General features: G+C 47.2%; 1 protein-coding gene across 5 annotated transcripts in view; it reads right to left on the minus strand.

Annotated features, from left to right (window-relative positions):
• SIK3 (SIK family kinase 3) overlaps window positions 1-19669 on the minus strand; it is a 242451-nt gene that overhangs the window by 11861 nt on the left and 210921 nt on the right. For 2 of the 5 annotated variants that reach the window (XM_055307170.1, XM_055307173.1), the window contains exons 7-21: window positions 18650-18768; window positions 18029-18139; window positions 17649-17792; window positions 17129-17206; window positions 16892-17001; window positions 15144-15297; window positions 14734-14889; window positions 11450-11520; window positions 9062-9205; window positions 5084-5234; window positions 4212-4337; window positions 3861-3946; window positions 3314-3423; window positions 1968-2307; window positions 464-1341 (exon numbers count right to left, since the gene is read on the minus strand). In XM_055307170.1, the coding sequence (XP_055163145.1) occupies window positions 464-1341; window positions 1968-2307; window positions 3314-3423; window positions 3861-3946; window positions 4212-4337; window positions 5084-5234; window positions 9062-9205; window positions 11450-11520; window positions 14734-14889; window positions 15144-15297; window positions 16892-17001; window positions 17129-17206; window positions 17649-17792; window positions 18029-18139; window positions 18650-18768 (2778 nt within the window). The remainder of the gene's footprint in view (window positions 1-463; window positions 1342-1967; window positions 2308-3313; window positions 3424-3860; window positions 3947-4211; window positions 4338-5083; window positions 5235-9061; window positions 9206-11449; window positions 11521-14733; window positions 14890-15143; window positions 15298-16891; window positions 17002-17128; window positions 17207-17648; window positions 17793-18028; window positions 18140-18649; window positions 18769-19669) is intronic. The other 3 variants (XM_055307172.1, XM_055307174.1, XM_055307171.1) reach the window with 3 other exon arrangements.

Below are 19669 nucleotides of genomic sequence, written 5' to 3' on the forward strand. Positions count from 1 at the left end.
GAACGTGAGGGTTTAAGTGACAAGGTTATGGCATTCGTGATCCAGGAGAGTCTAGAACTGAGGGGCTTTTTTGACTCTTGGTCCAACACCATTTGCACAAAATTGTATTTACTCAGCATTGGCTGATTTTTGTTCCACTGGAGAGGTTAAAGCAAGCTATTTTGGAGACTAGAAGTTCTGGATTCCAAGGAACCATGGTATGTATAGGAGAAATGGGAACTGCTCTTACCCACTGGATTATGTAAGTGCTAATTTTCTATCGCTCTCTCTTAATTTTGAAAGCAGACTCACTATGGACCAGCACCCACCTCCTATATCCTTCTCCCCCATAAGGTCCTGAAGGTCTTTTTAGGAATTCTTTTTCTCTTAGGAACACAGAGCCCTGGCTAGAAAAGGACGCTGTCCCTGAGTTCAGTGAGTTAGGGCAGACTGGCCCAGGGCTCTCACTCTGAGAGGCTCTTACCTCGGCTAGACACCTTATTCCTACTGAATGCAGCGGCTGGCTGATGTCGGTAGGGATGCAGCCCCAACTCCTGCGCGTGACTCACAGTTCCCAGTAAAGACTCGGGGTCCCCAGGTCCGCCAGTACTCAAGAGCAGGGGGCTGTCATGGCAAGCTTTGGTCACTGTATTTGAGCTCTTTCTGTCTGCAAAGCCGTCCTTGGCCGCCTCACAGGAGCACTCCTCCTCCATGCTCTCGGAGCGCATGAGGGCCGGCTGGTGAGTGTAACCATGGGCTGGGCTGGGGGACGAGGCCTGGGACATGCACTCCTGGGCCCGGATCTGTAGGAGATGCTGGGGGCTGGTGTGCTGGTGGTGATACGAGTCAGCGTTTGGATATGGTAAAGCCTGGCGCTCTGTCATGGTCTGTCCCCCGAGGCTGGGAGCCAGGCTCCCTGCATCCCCCTGATTCATGTGCCGGAACAACTCCTGGTATTCCTGGTGCTGCTGCTGCTGCTGCTGCCGCTGCCTTTTAACAAGCTGGGCGAACTCTGCCGGGGGCAGCCGGATGTCCGAGTGGCCGCTGAGCGAATGCCGGGGAGAGAGCAGTCCCTGGAGGATGTGGGGTACCTGCTGGTGTCTCGTATAGTCTGGCGGCGTGGGAGACAGCAGGGCCTGCTGCAGGGCCGACGCCGTGTAGTGCGGTGGCTGCTGGTGTGCACTGGGAGGGAAGGTGGGGAATTGGTCAAGTGGAGGGACTTTCAGGGCTTGGGCTGGAGGGAACCCCGCTCCTGTTGAAGGGCTGTAGCTGCTGGGGGAACCCCGGGACTGGTCCGAAAACAGGTGGGGGTGTAAATGCGCCTGGTCGTAGTGAGCAGGGGAGAACCGATTCACGTTCAAGCTGCAGACACAAAAGGGAGTGAGTACCGGGCATCTATGTACCAAGCGTGTTAGACTCCCCTGGGAAACAGCTACTACCCCTTTCTGGGTAGGGAGCCCCCTGGGACAGGGAAGTGGGGTGTGATGGGAAGACGAGGATGCATGTGGCCTCCCAACTCATCCTCATTCACTTCTCCAGTAATTTCCAGGGGACTTAGGGCACTGTGTGGGGGACAGCTCCAGATCCAGCCTGAAGACAGCCACTTGGCCTACTTGACAGTATTATCTGAGCTACCAAGAAGCACCAAGCTCTTAGAGTAACAGTGACAGAGGGGAAAAAAAATTGTAAAAAAAAATAAACAAGGAGAACTGGCATTCTTAGAAATTCCTCTACCAGGCTGTTTTCTTCTTTGCAGAGAGGAAGGCAGCTCTGGCATTTTCCTTCTCTGTCTCATTAGCAGCATTTTGATCTTGGTCAGTAAACAGGTTTCAAGTTCATTCCAACCCCACTCCCTTGATTTTAGAAAGGGTGAGACAAGCCCCCACCGGCCAGACTCACTCTCCTCCACTTCTCTCTCGCCTAGCTAAAGGGCCTTCCTCCCACGTGGATCACCTAGACAGACGGCCAGTGACTTCATGCAGCCTCACCTGTGCGTCTCCGCGCTGTCGGCACTCAGCTGCTTGGACAAGGGCCGGTGCCCGTAGCTGAAGGCGGCCATCAGGTTGGTGCGGTGCTGCATCTGAATCTGACTGGCGCTGGGGCTAATGGAGATGCTGCGCCCGGCAGAGCCTGCAGCAGTCCCCGGCATGTTGCTGAGCATGTCAACGGGCTCCTGTACTTGGATGGTCACCTGCTGTGACTGGGGGGGCTGCTGTATGCCCAGGCAGCTTAGGGCCACGTTGGGAGGTGGGGAGCAGCTCTCGGGCTGCTGCTGGTAGACTGCACCGCGGGATGGTAAGCCTGGAAACTGGGAGGGCGAGGCAGCGCCTGGAGAGAGAGGAACCTCAGAGTGACCAAAAACCCTGGGGCACCTGCTGACTGGAAGCAGCAGGAGCTGACAAGGATGCTCACACTGGACACCATCTAGATGAGTACTTTGCAAACTTTAGCATGTGGAAGACTCATCTGAAGAACTTGTTCAAACACAGATTTCTGGGTCTTATCCACAGAATTCTGGGTGGGGTCCAGGTGGGGCCCCCAGAATGTGGATTTTTCAATAAATTGCTCTGAAAGCTGGTCCTGGGTTATTCTTTGAGTAGCTCTGATCTAGGGCAGAACTTATCAAACTCAAATGTACATACAGACAAATGGCCCAAGGATCTTGCTGATATGCAGATTATGATTCAACACGTCTGGAGGGGGACCTGAGACTCTACTTTTTCTGCTGATATGGTTGGTCAGGGGACTCCACATAGAGTAGGGAGGGCCCGGAGACCAATCTAGACTCCTCAAGGGATCTAGATCACGTAGCATTACTTAACAGATTACCAGTTTGGGGAATACTAAATCCTCAGATCACCGGTCTCTGAAGACCCATACTAATTCAGGTAAAGTCATCTCAGCCTCCTCCTAAACACCCACAAGAGAGGATTTCACATATACCATGGAGAACCAACTGGAGACATGACACTAGGCAGGTTTTGGTAGCAGCTTTTTACTTGGTAGTGTTGGAGGGGGTTTTATTGAAAATATAAATAACAGTTAACCTTTACCAAGAACTATCTTGTGCCAGAAGCTAAGTGCTCTTTGTATATTTATTATTAAATACTATTATTATCCTTATTTTATATTTGAAGAGCCTAAGGCATGCAGAAGTGAAGTCACTTACCTGAGGCTGTATGGCTTAGGCACCAGTGGGACCCAGATTCACACCAGGGCTGTCTGGCTCTAGAGCCTATACCGTTAACTACTATTGTGCGCCTTTGACGCTCAAGACCAGGACTGATATTCTCCAAGTGGCTTATCATGGTTCAGCGCGAACCTCCGCACTCACCGTGAGACTGGATCATGGCACTGCTCATGGGGGGAGGACTATTACTGGGTGGTCTGAAGAGATGGTTGTTAGGGTGGTTGGGGGGTGGGCTCGAAGGCTGAATCCTTAACCTTAAAAAAACAACAAAACCAGATAAGTAAATTTCCTGAGGTGACAGTAACAACCCTAATGTGACTTTCATACACTACCCATAAGCAGGAACTTTTTTTTTTAAGTTTTGCTAGGCCTCCAGGCTAGAAAAACATACCTACACCACCCACCACAATGCATGTAAGACCTATCTACATCTTAGTTTCCCAGACCAAGAGAGGCAGAGGTCATGGAGGCCTGTATGACTGTCAGTTTACTCTGTCAGGCTAAGGAAAGGAAGTGGCACAGGACTGGATCCAGTCAGGATCTCATGGAGGCAGCTAACATTTAAATTGCTCTCTCTGCTTTTCACAGAGGTTCTCCCCAGATGAAGTAGTCAACCTCTCCCATGACAAGCAGGCCAAGGATGGCAAGCTACGGAGACAACACGTTAGGTATGAAACAAGTGATTCCTTACCTCTGGAGCTGGTGGGTAAGGAGGGCTGGCTGATTTTCACAGGCAGCCTGAAGAGGTGAAGATGGCTGAGGAGGACAGATGGAATCCTAAACATATGGGGGAAAGAAGAATATCTGTGAGCTTGAAGATTAAGCAGAGCTATTCTCAGGAAGGGAAGAAACAGGAAGAACTCTCTGTGACCCAGGTTTAAACTTTTGTGGTTCATCAAAAAGTCTGATTACCTTTACTCAAACATGTCAACAATAAACATAACTCCACTCTGCCCTGTGTGATCTCCTCGAAAATTCACAGGCAAATCAGCCTGCAAGCAAGCTCCAAACAAGTTGGAGAGAGCAAAGAGTGAAGGCCTACTTGAATCTGTTGCTGGAGGATTTGATGGTGCTGCTCCTGCTGGTATAACATATGCTGCTGCTGGGTCTTCTCCAGGGCTCTCTCATCAATCTGCCCCCCGTACATCTTCTGCAGCTGCTCACACTCCTGAAGGGAAAGCAGTTAATACAGATGGGGTGCAGCCAGGCCCAACCCATGCAGTGTTGTCAGCAGATGCAGATCTGCTGCAAGGTCTCAGGGGCGGAAAGAGCCCCAAGAGAAGAACAGTGTCCTCAATGAGCAACCAACCCATGTATATGGGTATTTGTGTACTAAATACATTCACATTCCAAGCTGGGGGAACGAATGGAAGACACCAAGGGTGGCCCGTGTGCCAGTGGAGGTGTCCAGTGTGAAATCTGGGTACAGAGCACCTGTTGCTTGAGGCCTGGTTATGAGGAAGGCAGAAAGAAAACCAGCCCTTTACAGAAGTCTGGAGGTACACTTCCTTCCTTTGGGAGCACCATTCCACACCCACCAGAAAGCATGCCAGGTGGCAACCATGCCGAGCAGGCTCCAGCAAGACCCAGTGCCCGAAAAGAAGAGAAGAATGCCAAGGTTGCTGGAATTACCTTCCCTAAGGCTTCCCACCAAAACCCATGCCCAGAAATCCCTCTCTAAAAATTACAGAGACGGGAGGAAAATCTAGGCCCTTCATGGTGGGGCGGCAGGGGGAGGTTACGTTTGAGTCTGGGGAAAGCCGTACATACCAACGAGTAAGGAAAGAGCATTAGGAAGCTACGGATTTGAGCCTCCACACGAACAGGGCAGAGATTTGCCACCCCGGTCCTCCACACGCTATTGCTCTGTGTGCCCCACGCTTCTCCAGAGGTACCTGCTGCCTCTCCCATTACCTGCTGCAGCTGTTTGATGCTGCTGCTGTTGGCCAGCTTTTCCAGGTGAGCTTTGAAGGCCTGGATGCTTGCAGCCCCATCTGAGAACCGGCGCACGGGAGAGAAACGCTCCGTGGGGAGGTGCAGGGTGTTGGAGTCCTTGTAGGTAGAGCTGAATACATGGGAAGAGAAGGTTAGGGGCAAGGACTCAGGGCCTTTGACCAAATCACCCAGGGACTGCTTGCTGTTCCAGAAGAATGCAAAGGTGGCTGGCTGCATGTGTAGCCCTGCACATTACGCCATTTCCAGGCCATTTCCAGAGGCTGGTCGTGTCCCTAGCCTGCTGCCCTTTAGAGAACTCCAACAGCACATCTTCCATTTCCACTTACCTTGAGCTGGCTTACTTTCCAAGCTCGGTGAGGTCCTGGGATCAAATACATCCAGTTCTTACAAATATACTAGGTCAGAGAGAAGAGCTTCACAGTAGCCCTCGGGCCAAGCTGCATAGGAATTCTGGTTTTTATATTACGTCTGTCTAGTGCCTTTCGAAACCTAAAATCCACTGTTTGATCCACTTTTCCCTGAGCAGCACTCTCCGTGTGACCAGAAGAAAACTATGATCGGCTTTGTGGCCAACGCCTGGCCCAGAAGTTAGAGGTTTTATGCTAGAAAGTGGAGGGTGGAGGTTCAAGCGGGATGACAGGGGGACTCCTGATCCCCAGATGGAGATGGCACACTCTTAAGGAATGTGGGCCTCAAGATCCTGCGTTGCATACCTGGTCAACGCAAATACAGCTGGGCACTGTGAAAATTAACGTCTCAGGGTAGCACGCCTCCCCCACAACCTCCCAGCGAAAGAGGAATCGTGTGGACCAAATCCCACTGCTCAGTCTGAACAAGCTGATATCTTACCGAAAGAAAGAAAGAAGCTGTTGATAAGGAATCCGTAAGACAGCATGGGAGTTAGAAGCTAACACCTCTCCTTGTTAGCTAATCAGAAAGAGATGTTTATGGGTTGAGGTAAGCAGATAAAAGACTGCCAGGGCAGCATTCCAGCAGCTGATGGAAAGGATCAGGGTTTCATGACCAGGGCAGAGATGATACCACACTGAACTATGGGTGAAATGATGGACCGCCTTGCCAGCTACTCACTCTGGACTGAAGCAGAATGTGCCTAAGGAAGCAGGTTGATAAGCGAGTTCAAATATAATGTAGACGGGGAGGGTCTGGCTGTGGGAGGGTGGGGGGGTGGCTGATGGCTGTGCGGAGTGGTCCAGAGTTGTGGCCGCGCAGGCAAGCCTTGAACCCTCTCCTTGCTAATGATGACTTCGGTTTCTGGCTCTACCTGAAGCTTGACACAGTGGTGCACTGATGAAATGAGCACAAACATACGTGTGTAACACAAAAGATGCATGATTTTGGCAGACACACTCCAGAAACAGTGATCACAAAAGCCGCTTTTGGGAGCACTTCCTCAGTACTTCCTACATCTGTTTCTACTTCAGGGGTCTGGAGTCAAAACGAGCAAATACTATTCTCTCCTAAAACTGGACTCATGCTTTAGATATTTTCTGCTACTGGACCCATTTCTGATTCATTCAGAAAGCGGTGTTCTCCAAGCAGGTAATTCAGCCTGTCTACACAAAAGAGACAGAGCAGCTCTCCCAGTCCAGGCATTTGATGACTTTTCCAGAAGCCCCAGGTTGTGGGAAGACTGACCCTGGTCAGTTGGGCACAGGAGCTTCAGAGGAGCAGTTTTTTTTCAGAGGAACAGTTCTGATGGACATGCTCATTTCAGAAGCACTCACAGTATCCATTGTGTTGTCTTTTTATTAGCAATCATGTTCAAACTCAGGACAGCCCCATATCAGGCTGACACTCCCGCTATACCTTTCAAACAGGAACTTGGTTCCCCACCTTGATAAAAAAATCATCCTGTGTTCATTTTTCCAATTACACTTTATAATTTATTTTAGGTTTTAAGTTACACATTTCCAGGATGGAAAAGGTTGATCAGACCCCTCTTCTGTCTCCATGCTGGACTTCATGAGTTACACCCCCAAAGAAAAGATATATACGCTGTTCTTGTATTTCCTCCAGGAAATGGGAGGAATTCAATAATCTGTCTAGGCCCCCCCATTTCCAGAGCCCTACAGCCCAGCGAAGTTGCTTTTGTCCTCTGCAGACTACCTTCACCCTCCTGTGTTGCCGTGTTTTTACAGTAACCCCATCCATAGGCTGAGTTTGCGTAAGTGCCTCGCCTTGCACAATCTGCCACTCATCAAGCATTCATTCCAATTCAAACTGGCTTGGCCACAGGAAACCCTTGAAACACTCCACCACGAGTGTTCACACGAAAACAGACAGCAGACACATTTCCAGCAGGCAAGGCCTTGACAGTGACTGTACGCAGGGCGGCAACCACACACACACACAGAGCTGTGGCCAGTGTGGCCTTCCTTACTACACACGCGTGGACAGGATAGAGGCCCTGTGATAGAGGTTCTGTGAGAGGGGCTGGTCTTCATGTTTCCCCGACAGGAGTGTCTCCTGAGGAATACATAAAATTAAAGGCTACCCAGAGGACTTCTGCTCAACCACAGACCCTGATGAAGGCTAAAAAGCTGTCAGGCCGTGGAGGCGGGGATGATAGAAACAAGGAGAATAAAGAAATAAAGGTTGTGTTGGGTAACAGTGGCGAGCTCAGAGCTGTTGAGAAATCATGGAAAATTTAAGGGGGGTAGGCAGGGGGAAGTGGGAGGAGGCAGGGGGAGGATGGGGTGGGGAGGGGCACCTCTCCAACAATCACTCCAAGTCCCTTTTCATATAGTGCCCTCCCAATGTAGGTCCTGAGAGATTTTCCTTAGGAAAATACTGTCTCTCTGCACCAGGGTTTTTATTGGAGAGCCATCATTCCTGCTACTCTGACCAGACCATTCTTACTGTTTTTCATGGTCATCTATAATAGCTTATCTTCCTTCTCTCAGAGTGCCAACAGGGCACTAATTAAGTCTCTGTCTGCGCAGAGTCCACGGTCTCTGCTGATTATAAGGACACCCAATGGGTAACTAGCCACAATAAAAACATTGTGTCAAGCTTGCCAGTGTGAGCTGGTTACAAGATTTCATAACAACACATTTATAAACTTCATTTCCTTGGAACCTGACTGCTTTTCAACTTTCTCAAGCAAGACTGCTTTCATTGTCTTTCCAACAAGATTGAAATAAAATCAGCTTAGCAATTGTTGGTGGCCTGGAAAGTGTGGCCCACAAGCTTGGAGACAGCTTTAGAGTGGACACAGCTAAGAATTTTAGTCATCAAAATATTCATAGAAAGTAATCACTTCCTTAATCTAGCAAAGTGCCACACCCCTGTGTTTCCAGGTGTCCTGAGATTCAATTTTACGAAGCTTTCTTGGCCAAGAAGGTTAAGCTTGTTATTTCTTCAAGAGGATGAATTACAAATGTAAGAGAGACCTTGTGAAAGATTTCAGCCATCAGAATATGATTGTGAGAATGACTTCTCGAGCATGACATTCAAGAGACTGGAGTATCTCTGCTCTACCATTCACAAAGGGATGTACCTTCCTCCAGGTCCAAGCTCACTGTTCTGTTCAGTGGTAACATGGTAAGATATGCTCATTCTTTTGAAGGCGATGGGTTATTAACGGTCAAGTCTATTGATAAGGCTACAAATCCTCCCATGTCCAGCTGGCCTCTGAGAACTTCACCTCCTCGCAGGTTTCAAGTTCAGTTTCATCTATGAGTCAACACCTAGAATTACGAGAAGCAACTGCAGACCATAAACATGTCCATGAGGTAATGGGAAAGAAGAATCTCATGATGCCCCGCATAGTGCTCAGTGAGAGGAGTTGAGAAGATATATGCTCAGGATGCTACTTTAAAGTCTCGATGCTAGTCACCTTCACTGGAAGATTAGCAAGAAGGGTGCCTGCCCGATGAGCCTCAAGGAGCTCACATAGCTCATGTGGCTACTCACCGATGCTGATCAGGTACCAGGTGAGGGGGCCAGACCCGGGAACGGAAAGGCTGCTGTCCTAGCTGCCGTTGTAGGTCCGGTGGGATCTCAGCTGTAGGGTTGGTCATGGCCAGTGTATGTCTTTTGGACCTATTTGCCAAGTACCTGCAACAAGCAGGAGCACATTTCATAGTAAAAAAGACAGACAGGAATATTCCTCACCAAGAAGCATCAGAAGTTAATCCAAAGCACTCAGAATGAAATCGTGCCAGAGCTCCAAAAGGGCTCCATGGCAAACAGATCCCTGGCTGGATGAAAGGGAAACATGGTCAGCTGGCCAATAAAAGCTGGCTTACCACTGAAGTGGCTGAATTTTGAACCTAAGAGTAGCCACTAAGAGAAGAGAGAAAACAGATGGAGCTCACGAAGAAGATTGATTTTCCTTCCTTCATTCCATTTGGTAAAAGAATTTATTTCCCACTTGTTAATTTGATTCCTCTTTGCCCTCCAAATTTCCAAAATTCAAGTCAGAGGAAATGAGCCCTAAGGATTATTCCTAGAGATGAGCCAAGAGAGATGTTCAGAAGGGTTCCACATACATCTCTAGATCCCAATGGCCCCCTGGGTTTGAGACTGTCCTCACTTACAAGTCACGGAAAACAGATCCTTCCACTTGGGGATGAGTGTTTCCAAAACCACCCCTTCTCTCATGCCCCATGATTGTAAGCCAGCCATCAGAGAAGAAAAACTGATGTTGTCCCAAGGGAACCACATTCTCTAGAGGATGAAGAAATGAAACCACATAAAATGTTCAGAATTGGTTTTTAGGGGGAAAAAGGCAAGGCAAGAAAACAGAAGTTTCAAAGCTAAGGAGTTGACAAGCTGATGACTTTCATTCTAAAGATCTATTGGATCCACTACTTAGTTAATACCAAAAATAAGCTACAGTCCCCCTTCATGTAGCCAATGGCTTCCTCTATCACTGCTGCTCTTCTTGGGCATGCATAAAAGAAGCATTATCCCTCTCCATGATGTCAGGACCGCTGGGCACTTTACCCTTTAAATGTTGGTCTATAGAAGAAAGAAGGTGGAGCTGGAGGAAGTAAAGTCCAAGACAACATGAAGTGAAACGCTACTTGTCTAATTAAGGTAGAAAGGCAGTAAGTTTCCGAATTTTTTTTTCATGACACCAGCAGGGCCCATTTGGCACATCATATACCCTAGTATCAGCAAACTATAGAGACAAAAGCATTGTGAGGAGGGGGAAAAAACGTTACAAAGATTTTCTTCTATTGGCCAAACTGTAGGTAACCCACCTGCCACCACCCTGTTCTCTACTCTTCTTTCCAAATGGCACCAGTTTCTTTACGAAGAGCAGCTCTCATACAGAGCTACTATGGGTAAAGAAGAGAGTACTGGCCAGCAACTGTCAGGTTCTTAAAAAGTGGTCTTCATTCTTAACTACTTTGCCCATTTAAGTTAAAAACAGTTAACAGACTGTAGAACCATTAGTGGTATGTAAACTTGCCAAAGAGTAAGCCATCAGTGGTTTAATATCCATTTGATAAAGACACCCAAAGTTTCCCCAAGAGCCCATGAAAACCATTTTATTTCAACTTCCCTCAAGGGAAAAACATAATTTTGAAGAACACCTGTATTTCTGGGAAAATACATGCTGGATTCTGGTCAACCCCCCCCACCCTGACCCACCCCAGAAAATAAGAAAGACAACTCCCACAAGGGGGCATGCATGGAGCTGCAGACCACAGCTAATGGGACTGAGGTAAAACAAACAGTACAGCATGCCTGATGGTCACTGCCGTTCTCTGAATTAGGCATCTCTCAACAAGGTTCTGCAAACAAGGGATATTTGCATCTGTCCCTGGCCCGAATCCCATATTCTTTTTTTCATTATCTCTTTGTTGGTACAAGGGGATGGAAGAAGCACACAGCAAACAGTACAAGAGGTATTCATTCTCCTGGAAAGGAAGAGTCCATGCCAGAGGTCCATGGCCAGACTAGCTAGGATCACTGTCATCTCAAATCTCCAATTCCTTCTCAGTAAACAGTTCTTGGCAGGTAGGAGCAGGCTTTGCGCCTTGTGAATACTATCAGAGTTGCAATATGAAGGCAGGGGGTGTAAGGAAGGAAGGAGGGAGGAGAAAGAAAGTTCTTATGGTTATTGCTGTCACTTAGGGGACTTCCAATGGCGCTTACAGAAATGCCATTTTCTGGGTAGTCTTCTGTTACTTCCATGTGGGGAGGAACATGCCATCTGGCTTGAGCAAAGAGACCACACAAATGTTGAAGCTGCACTGTACCACCTCCTTGGGCAGAGGTGACCTTTCGTTGGTTGCAGGGGGAGCCTGCCCAAGGACGTTCTGCAAGCACTGCCAGATGTCACATTACCTCTGCACAGCTTCCTGATCTGGCTCCCCATCCGAGCTCTCCTCGTCCACAGGGGTAACTGCTGGCACTGCCTGCAGAGAGACAGGAAGGAAAAGCTCAAGGTGGCGCTTCTTTCATAATACCTCTCGTTTGAGAAACCAGGTGTGGGATAGGCCTTTCTGTTCATTTTCTTATTTATAAAACCGTTTCTAGGACCCCTGGGCTATCTGGATCTTTCACATACCTTCCTAGCTTTCTATTTTTTACCTCGAGCAGGTGATTTCAATTGGGATTTCTTCCTCTGATTCATTTTTGTTCATTTATCCAACAAAGAGCTGAATGCCTACCATGTTCCAGGATGAGATGTGAATTAACAAATATAGTTCCTGCCCTCACTTTATAGTCTAGTGGAGGACGGAGAGAAGGGGACAGACAATTACAGAACAACATGACCTGGTCTTCTAACAGGGCCCCTTTGGGAATCAGGAAAGCATCTTGGAGGCTTCACTTCAAGTGACACTTCACTTGAAACTTGAAGGATAAAGAGGAGCTGGCCACATATAAAGGAAAGGGTCACAAGCTTTGCGGTTTCTAGGCTGAGAGAAAAGAGAAGGCCTGCACAGATGTCTGAGGACCTGAAAATACAGGAGAAGCTTGTTTACCTGGAGCATCTAGGAACTGGCCTGTTGTTTCATGTTAATGTTATCACCAGTGTTTAGATAGATGTCTTTCTTGCAAAAATGCATAATGGTTCTTTCGCAGTACATTTTAGTACACAACATATAATTGTGTGATTGCAATTCAATGCTTTAAAATAGCTATTACCCACCAAAACAGATATGTGAAATGAGAATCACCACAATGCACGCATTATTTTGACTCTCCTCATCTACAGGAGGACTCTGGAATGCTGTACATCCTTCACAGCTCCTCACAGCCTAGTGGCTCACATAATCACCATGCCTCAGACACTAGAGTGAAAGGCCATCTTTGATTAGTATGAAAGAACTTTAAAATGGAAGATCACTGTAAAACAAAATGAAAACTTTGGGAATAATTCCATTGTTGAAAGGCTGCTAGGCTGCCTGGATCCCTTATTGCAGTCCATGAAGCTGGAGTGAGAACAGGGCTAGGCAGGAAGTGGCTATGGATGGGGCAGGAAAGGGACACGGTGGCCAGTTATAGATGGCCTTGAATGCCATACTAAGAGGCATATTCTGAGGAAGGGCAGTGGTGAGTCACTAAAGGATTTTTGGCAGGTACATGATGTTACAAGATTTATATTCCAGAAAGCTAGCTTGCTTGAGCTGCAGGGTAGAAGGGATTGGTGGTGAGGATGAGGAGAAAAGATTGGAGGCAAGGAGGGTGGTGAGAAGGCCACTTTATTAATCTCAGCAAAGGATGACAGTGATGAGAGGAAGGAGCAGGGGAGGAGGATGGGAGGCGGGCTCTGGATAACTGATTTGATGTAGGGCTGAGGGAGAGGGAGGAGTTAAATGGAAACCCCACACTCCTAGCTTGCATGACCAGGAGAATGACTGTGCCAGTCCCTGTCACCCAGGAGGAGAAAAGGGTTACATGCAGTCATTGGAGGATATGTCAAATTCAAATGTGAGGACATGTCGAGTACTGGTAGGACAGCCAACTAACTCTACATGGTCATCCATATGAAGTGGAGAACTCAGACAGAGCATTCTGAGCTGGACAATCACTTGGTAACGGAAATGGGAGTGGAAGAGATCAGCCAGAGAGGGTGTGTAAAATGAGATGAAAACAGGGCGTGAGGCAAAACTGGGGTTTCACCAACTTAAAGGAATAAGCAGAAAGGGAACCTGAAAAGGAGAGGCAGGAAGAAAATGAGAATGTGGGATCAGAGAAGCCAAAGAAAACAGTATTTCAAAGAAGAAAAATGGTCAACAGTGACTGATATAGTTGGAAGGCCCCAAAGATAAAGATTAAAATGTCCACCGGATTTATCAACAAAAGCTTGTCAGTGATCTTGGTAAAAACAGTTCCAGTGGACGGAGTACATCACTCTGCCTCCCACAAGGCGGTTCCAGATCCTTCATAACCCGCACTGATCTGGCCCATTCCTGCATACCTCCGACATCTCCCGGTCCGTGATACTCTGGCACTTAATCACACATGGTCTTTTCCTAGTATTCCAACATTTCACATATGTTGATCCTGTCTTCCCAATATGATAAGCTCTGGGGAGCTAACAACTATGAATACAATCCTTTCCTTTTCCTGACAGCCCTGTTACGGAAAGTGTGGTCCATGGTGGACCCGTGTCAGCCCACAAACTGCTGTTACCAATCCATGATAAGGTTAGCACAGAAATTAAGAGTAAGCTTTTAGAAATTTTTATAGCAATTTAACAGGGTAATTCTGTCTGCTAAAATTTAGGCTTATATTTTGTATATTTTAAAAATTTTATTTCTTCAATAATTCACTTTATTTTTTTATTTTTTTATTTTTTTTCAATAATTCACTTTAATTGCATTTTACAGAGGTATGTATGAATCTCATGATGGATTGAAGGGGGAAAAAAGGTCTTCCATAAGAGGAATGTTGTGAAGCACTGCCTAAAAACACCCGGTAAAGGCTGTGGATATAGTTAGCATCCAATTGTATGGTCCTTTGAGAATGAATGAAGAAACAAATGAATGAATGAGTTGACCTATGACAAGAAAATCACCAGAAATAAACAGAACCCAGCGGAGGAAAAGACTTTTTGAATGTGATCATTATATATAAAAAAGGATGGGATTGAGAGACACCGACTGACTAGGTTAGAGCTTATGAAAGTCAAATAATCAGTGATTGAGGTTGTACCAAAACTTCGAAGTAGTGTTAATGGAAGGAGAAAGGGTCAGTGAGAAGGTGATTCCTGAAACCAGCGTAAAGAGCAGTTCATTCTAGAGAAAACTGTTAGGGACCACTGCCCTTGGGCAGGGAGGAGTTTCGGTGGGAGGGCTGTGTCAGTGAGGCCACTGTGACCCTTCCCTGGGCTGTAGCACTGTAGTAGCACCTAACAGCGTGTCTGTAAGTGGCCCACTGAGGATGACCTGTTCTAGGAGCAGGCTTTAGGGTGGCAATTATTAAGTAAAGAAGGTGGCCAAAAATTAAGTCTGGTAAATTCTACGAGCCTGAAAGAAACAGGAATACACTGAGCATCATAAGCTTAGAGCAAGAAGAAATTCAGACACGTAGGTTGGCGATCTGGGTTCCCAGCCCGAGGCCCACAGCTTCTTTATCAAAAGCTTCTGAGAAAGTAGGTCATGCCCTGTGCTGCTACTCACTGGTGTCATGGTGACAAGTGGGGAGGGTCCCCGTGGGCGCTTCAGCAGCTGCTGGGCATGTAGTTGGATGTTGGCTCCTCCATCTGATGCCCTCCGGCCGAGGGGGCCCATTCCGTTCAGCAGCTGTAGGGTGGGCGGCTGTAAGAGGGACTGCTCCTGTCGCAAGCAGAGTGGGCAGGACAGGGTGGTGAGGTGGGGAAGGAGGGGCGAAAAGGGAATGGGATTCTAATCCGCTGAAATGAAGGGACCCTTTCAGTGTGCTCAGACTGATCTGCCCCTCTCACCCAAGGGGCTATGCAAGAGACACCATAAGGAGAGACCCTGAAATCCTAGGCAAGGTCCCTCAAAGTCTCTCAAGGGAGCTCAGAAGTGTTTCTTGGGGGGGCGAGCTCTCTCCCACACCCAGGTACCTTGTACTCAAGCTGCCCAGTTGGTTGCAAATTTTGCATGGGCAACAGGTTGTGCATGAAGTTCATGTTAGGGGCCACCTGTAGGAACGGAGCCTGCGGGTTGACTCCAGGAAAGGCAGGCAGGAGCTTCTGCAGATCTTCCAGAACTTCCGTGCTGATAGGAAACAGGATGACAGAGAGGTTTGGTTAAATAATATTCTCACTCCAAAGTGCATATAGACCCAAAAGGTGAAACTGCTGAGTTCAGCACGACTTTTTTTTTTTTTTTTTAATTTTACCTTTTTTACTTTCCTCCTAAATCTGTACTTCTAAGACCCCAAAGCAAGTAGAAGCCTAGTGTATGGAACCTGGCTCTCTGCCATTTTACCCTTTGGGACTGGGGCTTGCTATTCTTCATTGACCACTCATGTAAAACCAACAGCTCTGAGCCAAGAGGAAATCCTGGCACCAGTCCAGCTGAAGTTTTTCAAAGCCTAGAGGTGAACAAGCAAGCTTCTGGAGGACATAGAGCATCCACTAAAACAATGGCTACCCGAAGTAGCAACTGATTCACCAGGGAAAGAATGCAATTATTCCTGTCAGTGCTGATGGGTCAGATAAGCCCGGGATGTGCAGGGCTGCTGTGCTGTGTAAGGCTTACCGCACACTTTAAAATAAGAGATCTTTCCACTAACAGGGTGACACAGGACTCCACCCCTTTGCAGCTGACAGAGTCTTTGAAGCCAGAACGTTCCCCTATTGCCTGTTTGATCGTAGGCCGAGAATGAGAAATGTAAAGCAAACAATCAGCAGGCCTCGAGTGGCTTTTTTGGAAATCACTCAGAGAAAAAAGGTATTTATAATAACACCAGCTTTGCCCCTAACTGAACTCTCAAGAGAACTCTTGCCATAACCTCTTCCCAACACAGTAAAGGAAATATCCAGAAAAGAGGTAAGGCTATTTTTAATGTTGAAAGTCTTCAGATGTAGAACAAAAACAGAGAACCAGCCTTCGGTACATTTCCCATGTGAGGGCATCAGCGAGCATACTGAAAGACTGTTTTGGGAAAATGCTTTGGGAAACTGGGACTGACTTGGGATGTTTTTGGATTCTCACTCGCTTAATACAACTTTTAACTTACATAAATTACATTGTATCATTTGTCCTCCCTTCTAAGATGAGTCTTGCATTAGAACATATAGTAAAGGGGATCCCTGGGTGGCGCAGCGGTTTGGCGCCTGCCTTTGGCTCAGGGCGCGATCCTGGAGACCCGGGATCGAATCCCACATCGGGCTCCCGGTGCATGGAGCCTGCTTCTCCCTCTGCCTGTGTCTCTGCCTCTCTCTCTCTCTCTCTGTGACTATCGTAAAAAAAAAAAAAAAAAAAAAAAAAGAACATAAACAATATCTCTAAAACCTGTCAAACTTGGATGAATTTTAAGGGGTACTTTTATGACTTAGATCAGGAGAACTCAATTTTTGTGAGCCAAGACGCTACCATGCTTTTCACCAAAGTATTGTGATCAACTGACATGATGATGGCTATTGGCTCACCATCCACAAGGGATAGCTGTCATTCTGTGGCCACATCAAGTCTGATCAAGTCAGGACCCTGAACTGGGCTAAAAAAAAATACATGTCTTAGCCACTGGATTTGATCTCATCTGGGAGCTACAACGAAGTAGGAAAACTGAGCCATGGTAGGAACTGAAAGTCAGGTGAGACTTCTTTGCTTCAGTATTAACCAGGGCTGTTGGCCAGATACTCACCGTGGGTCAGCCACACCCACTGTGTGCCTCCTCATGGACAAATAGCGGACCAATGCTTCAGGGGAGGGCTCTTCACCCTCATCACTGTCCAAGTTCACGGTCCCATCCGGCTGAGGTGGAAGGAAATAGAATCAAATTAGAAATAAAAAGGAATTCAAAATAAAAAGCCAGGAAAGGGAGCAAAGGTATGGGGAAGAAAGTGATTTTTGCAAACAGCCCTCTGAGGTCACTACTTGCCTCCACGATCTGGTTCTCTGGGTTAATCAGCTGCACCTGGGGAACACTGATGTTCATAGTGGTACCAGTCTGCTCTGCCTGGAAAGTAGCACATATGTACACACTCTTACTTCACATGCTAGACAGAAATCATGGTGGTCTTTCAAAGGATTCTGGGTTACCAAAGCCTATGTTTCTACCCCTGAGTCTTTGGTTCCTCTGCCCTTAGAAGCTACAACAAGGAAGCATTCTTTAGAGAAAACAGTCTCTTGATGACTGGCTATTTAATAGAAAAAAAAAAAAAAAAGATGCAACTCTTGTTGTCCATACTGAGTACTGGGATACCCTTCCACCCTCTCTCTGCCAAAGAAAGGTTCTGACTTCTGCTTGACCTCTGACAAAGGAAAAGATGACAGGTGGGAGGGGACGGAGGTAAGGAAGACCAGGAAACTCTCTTACAGTTAGTGAGTGAGTGATGGCTAACCATCCCTTCCCCGCCATGTTACTTGACCTAAATCAGGTCACTGGAGTTATTGCCCACCTGGACATTGACTGGTGCTTGAAAAGCCATGGCTCGGGGCATGCTAGGAGGTGCTCCGACACGCAGGGTTTTGTGTCTCTTATGTCGATCACACAGCAGGCTGTAGATTGCACTATAGTGATCATAGGCATCTGATCTTAATGACTACCGAGGGAGAAGGGAAAAGAGTAAAAAACCCTGGTGAAATGGCATGTCAATAACCAAAACCCTCTCAACAGTACATACGAGGACCAAAGCACCTTCTTGTCGAGAGTCAGAGAGGGAGAAGAACAGGAAGAAAATGAATAGACTAAAGTTCCCAGGAGGGAGAAAAAGCAGGAGAGGTAGGGCAGAGGAAATATGGTTACCCCTTGCTTTGCCCTCCACGCCCTGAGAGATACCTGTAGTGTCCGCTCTCTGTCCAGTCCCATGTCCTCCATGGCCAAGAGGACGTCCTCATTCAGGGGGTCTATCTGTCTTTCTTCCTTCAGCTGCTGGCATTCGGTTATTAACTGTGACATTAAAAAGAGGCAAACTATCAAAGCCCTGATTAACCACATTGGGATGGCAGATCAGATATAAGAACTAGCTGTTCCATGTCCCGAGCCTCAGCACAAAAGTCCTAGGTATTCACGCCATAGGCAAAGATCCCCACTTTGCTGAGGTCCTCTGCGATGGCCACAATAGCTTAAAGAAAGGTATGTCACAGAAGCCACTGAACTGAACACACAGCGACAAGAGGAAGGAGCTAGCCCCATGGTTGGGGAGCTACAGAAATGTGCGCTACACGGTTTCAAAAGCCAAGGAGGGATTATGATTTGGGGACCAGTGTAGGCAACTGGGAACACTATCAACAACTCAGCTGGTTTACAATTCCCTCTTGCTTGCTTCCCTGGCTTCGTCAGTAACACACCGTGGTTTGTCCAAAGCACCCGCCCTTTTCCTGGCCTGATTACAATCTCATGCAAGAGATAGCGGGAGCTCTGAGAGGAGTTCCCTGAGGCACGCAGGACTCAGCTCACCCTGTCAAAGTTGGGATCGGTGTCCCCTAGCTTCATCCACTTGTGCTTGCAGATCTGCTCCATTGAGAGGCGCTTGTTTGGGTCTAACACCAGCATGTGGCGGATCAGGTGCTCACACTCTGCAACAGACAAACGGGCTGCCCTCAATCTTGGGGAGGGGCATACCAGTGTGGCCGAGGCAAGGCAAGCAGAGGGACTCTCTGGCACCTTGCTTCTCATTTCTCTCTTTTGCTCCTTATTACTGGTGTCACTACTTATTCCACAAGGGACTGGGCAAAGGCAAGGAAGAGAAGAAAAGTTGGGTTAATACCTTTGTTAAAAGTCTGACCAGACAGTTTAGGGGATGATCCATGGGTCTCATTTATTTATATCATGTACAGCCCCATTTAATGCAATTAATGAAAAACTGAATCTCCTCTTGGGGTACCTAGGTGGCGCAGTTGGTTACGTGTCTGACTTCAGCTCAGGTCCTGATCTCTGGATTATGGGATCAAGCCTCACATCGGTCTCCATTCTCAGCTTGGAGTTTGCTTGAGATTTTCTCTCCCTCTCCCTACCCCTCCCGCTTGTGTACTTGCATGCACGTGTTTTCTCTCTCTCTCAAATACATAAATCTTAAAAAAAAAAATTTGTCCTCTAAAGAGATTCGGTATCTTGCAAGGTCCTCAAAACATTGAGTTCTACCTTCCTATACATATTACTATGAGATACAAATGCTTCTGACTTGGTGTCCAGAGCTCTCTTCAAACCTCAGAATTTAAATTTCTGATGGTCCAACGTGTGGGATAGAGAAACACAGGATGCCTCCCTACCACACACTGGGACTCTGCTGCTACCCTTATTTATCATTTTTCCACATGTATTTAAACACTGACAGGTGCATACAACTGGGATCTGAGCTATAGAGATTCCCATCAATATTCTTTGATGGCTCATACTACATACTATGTTACAGAATATACGATGGATCCACAATCGAGAATTCCATATTCTGATTTCAAAACCACTCTCTAAGTTTTC

Source organism: Nyctereutes procyonoides, unplaced genomic scaffold (genome assembly GCF_905146905.1).
Source record: "Nyctereutes procyonoides isolate TBG_1078 unplaced genomic scaffold, NYPRO_anot_genome, whole genome shotgun sequence".
NCBI lineage: Eukaryota > Metazoa > Chordata > Mammalia > Carnivora > Canidae > Nyctereutes > Nyctereutes procyonoides.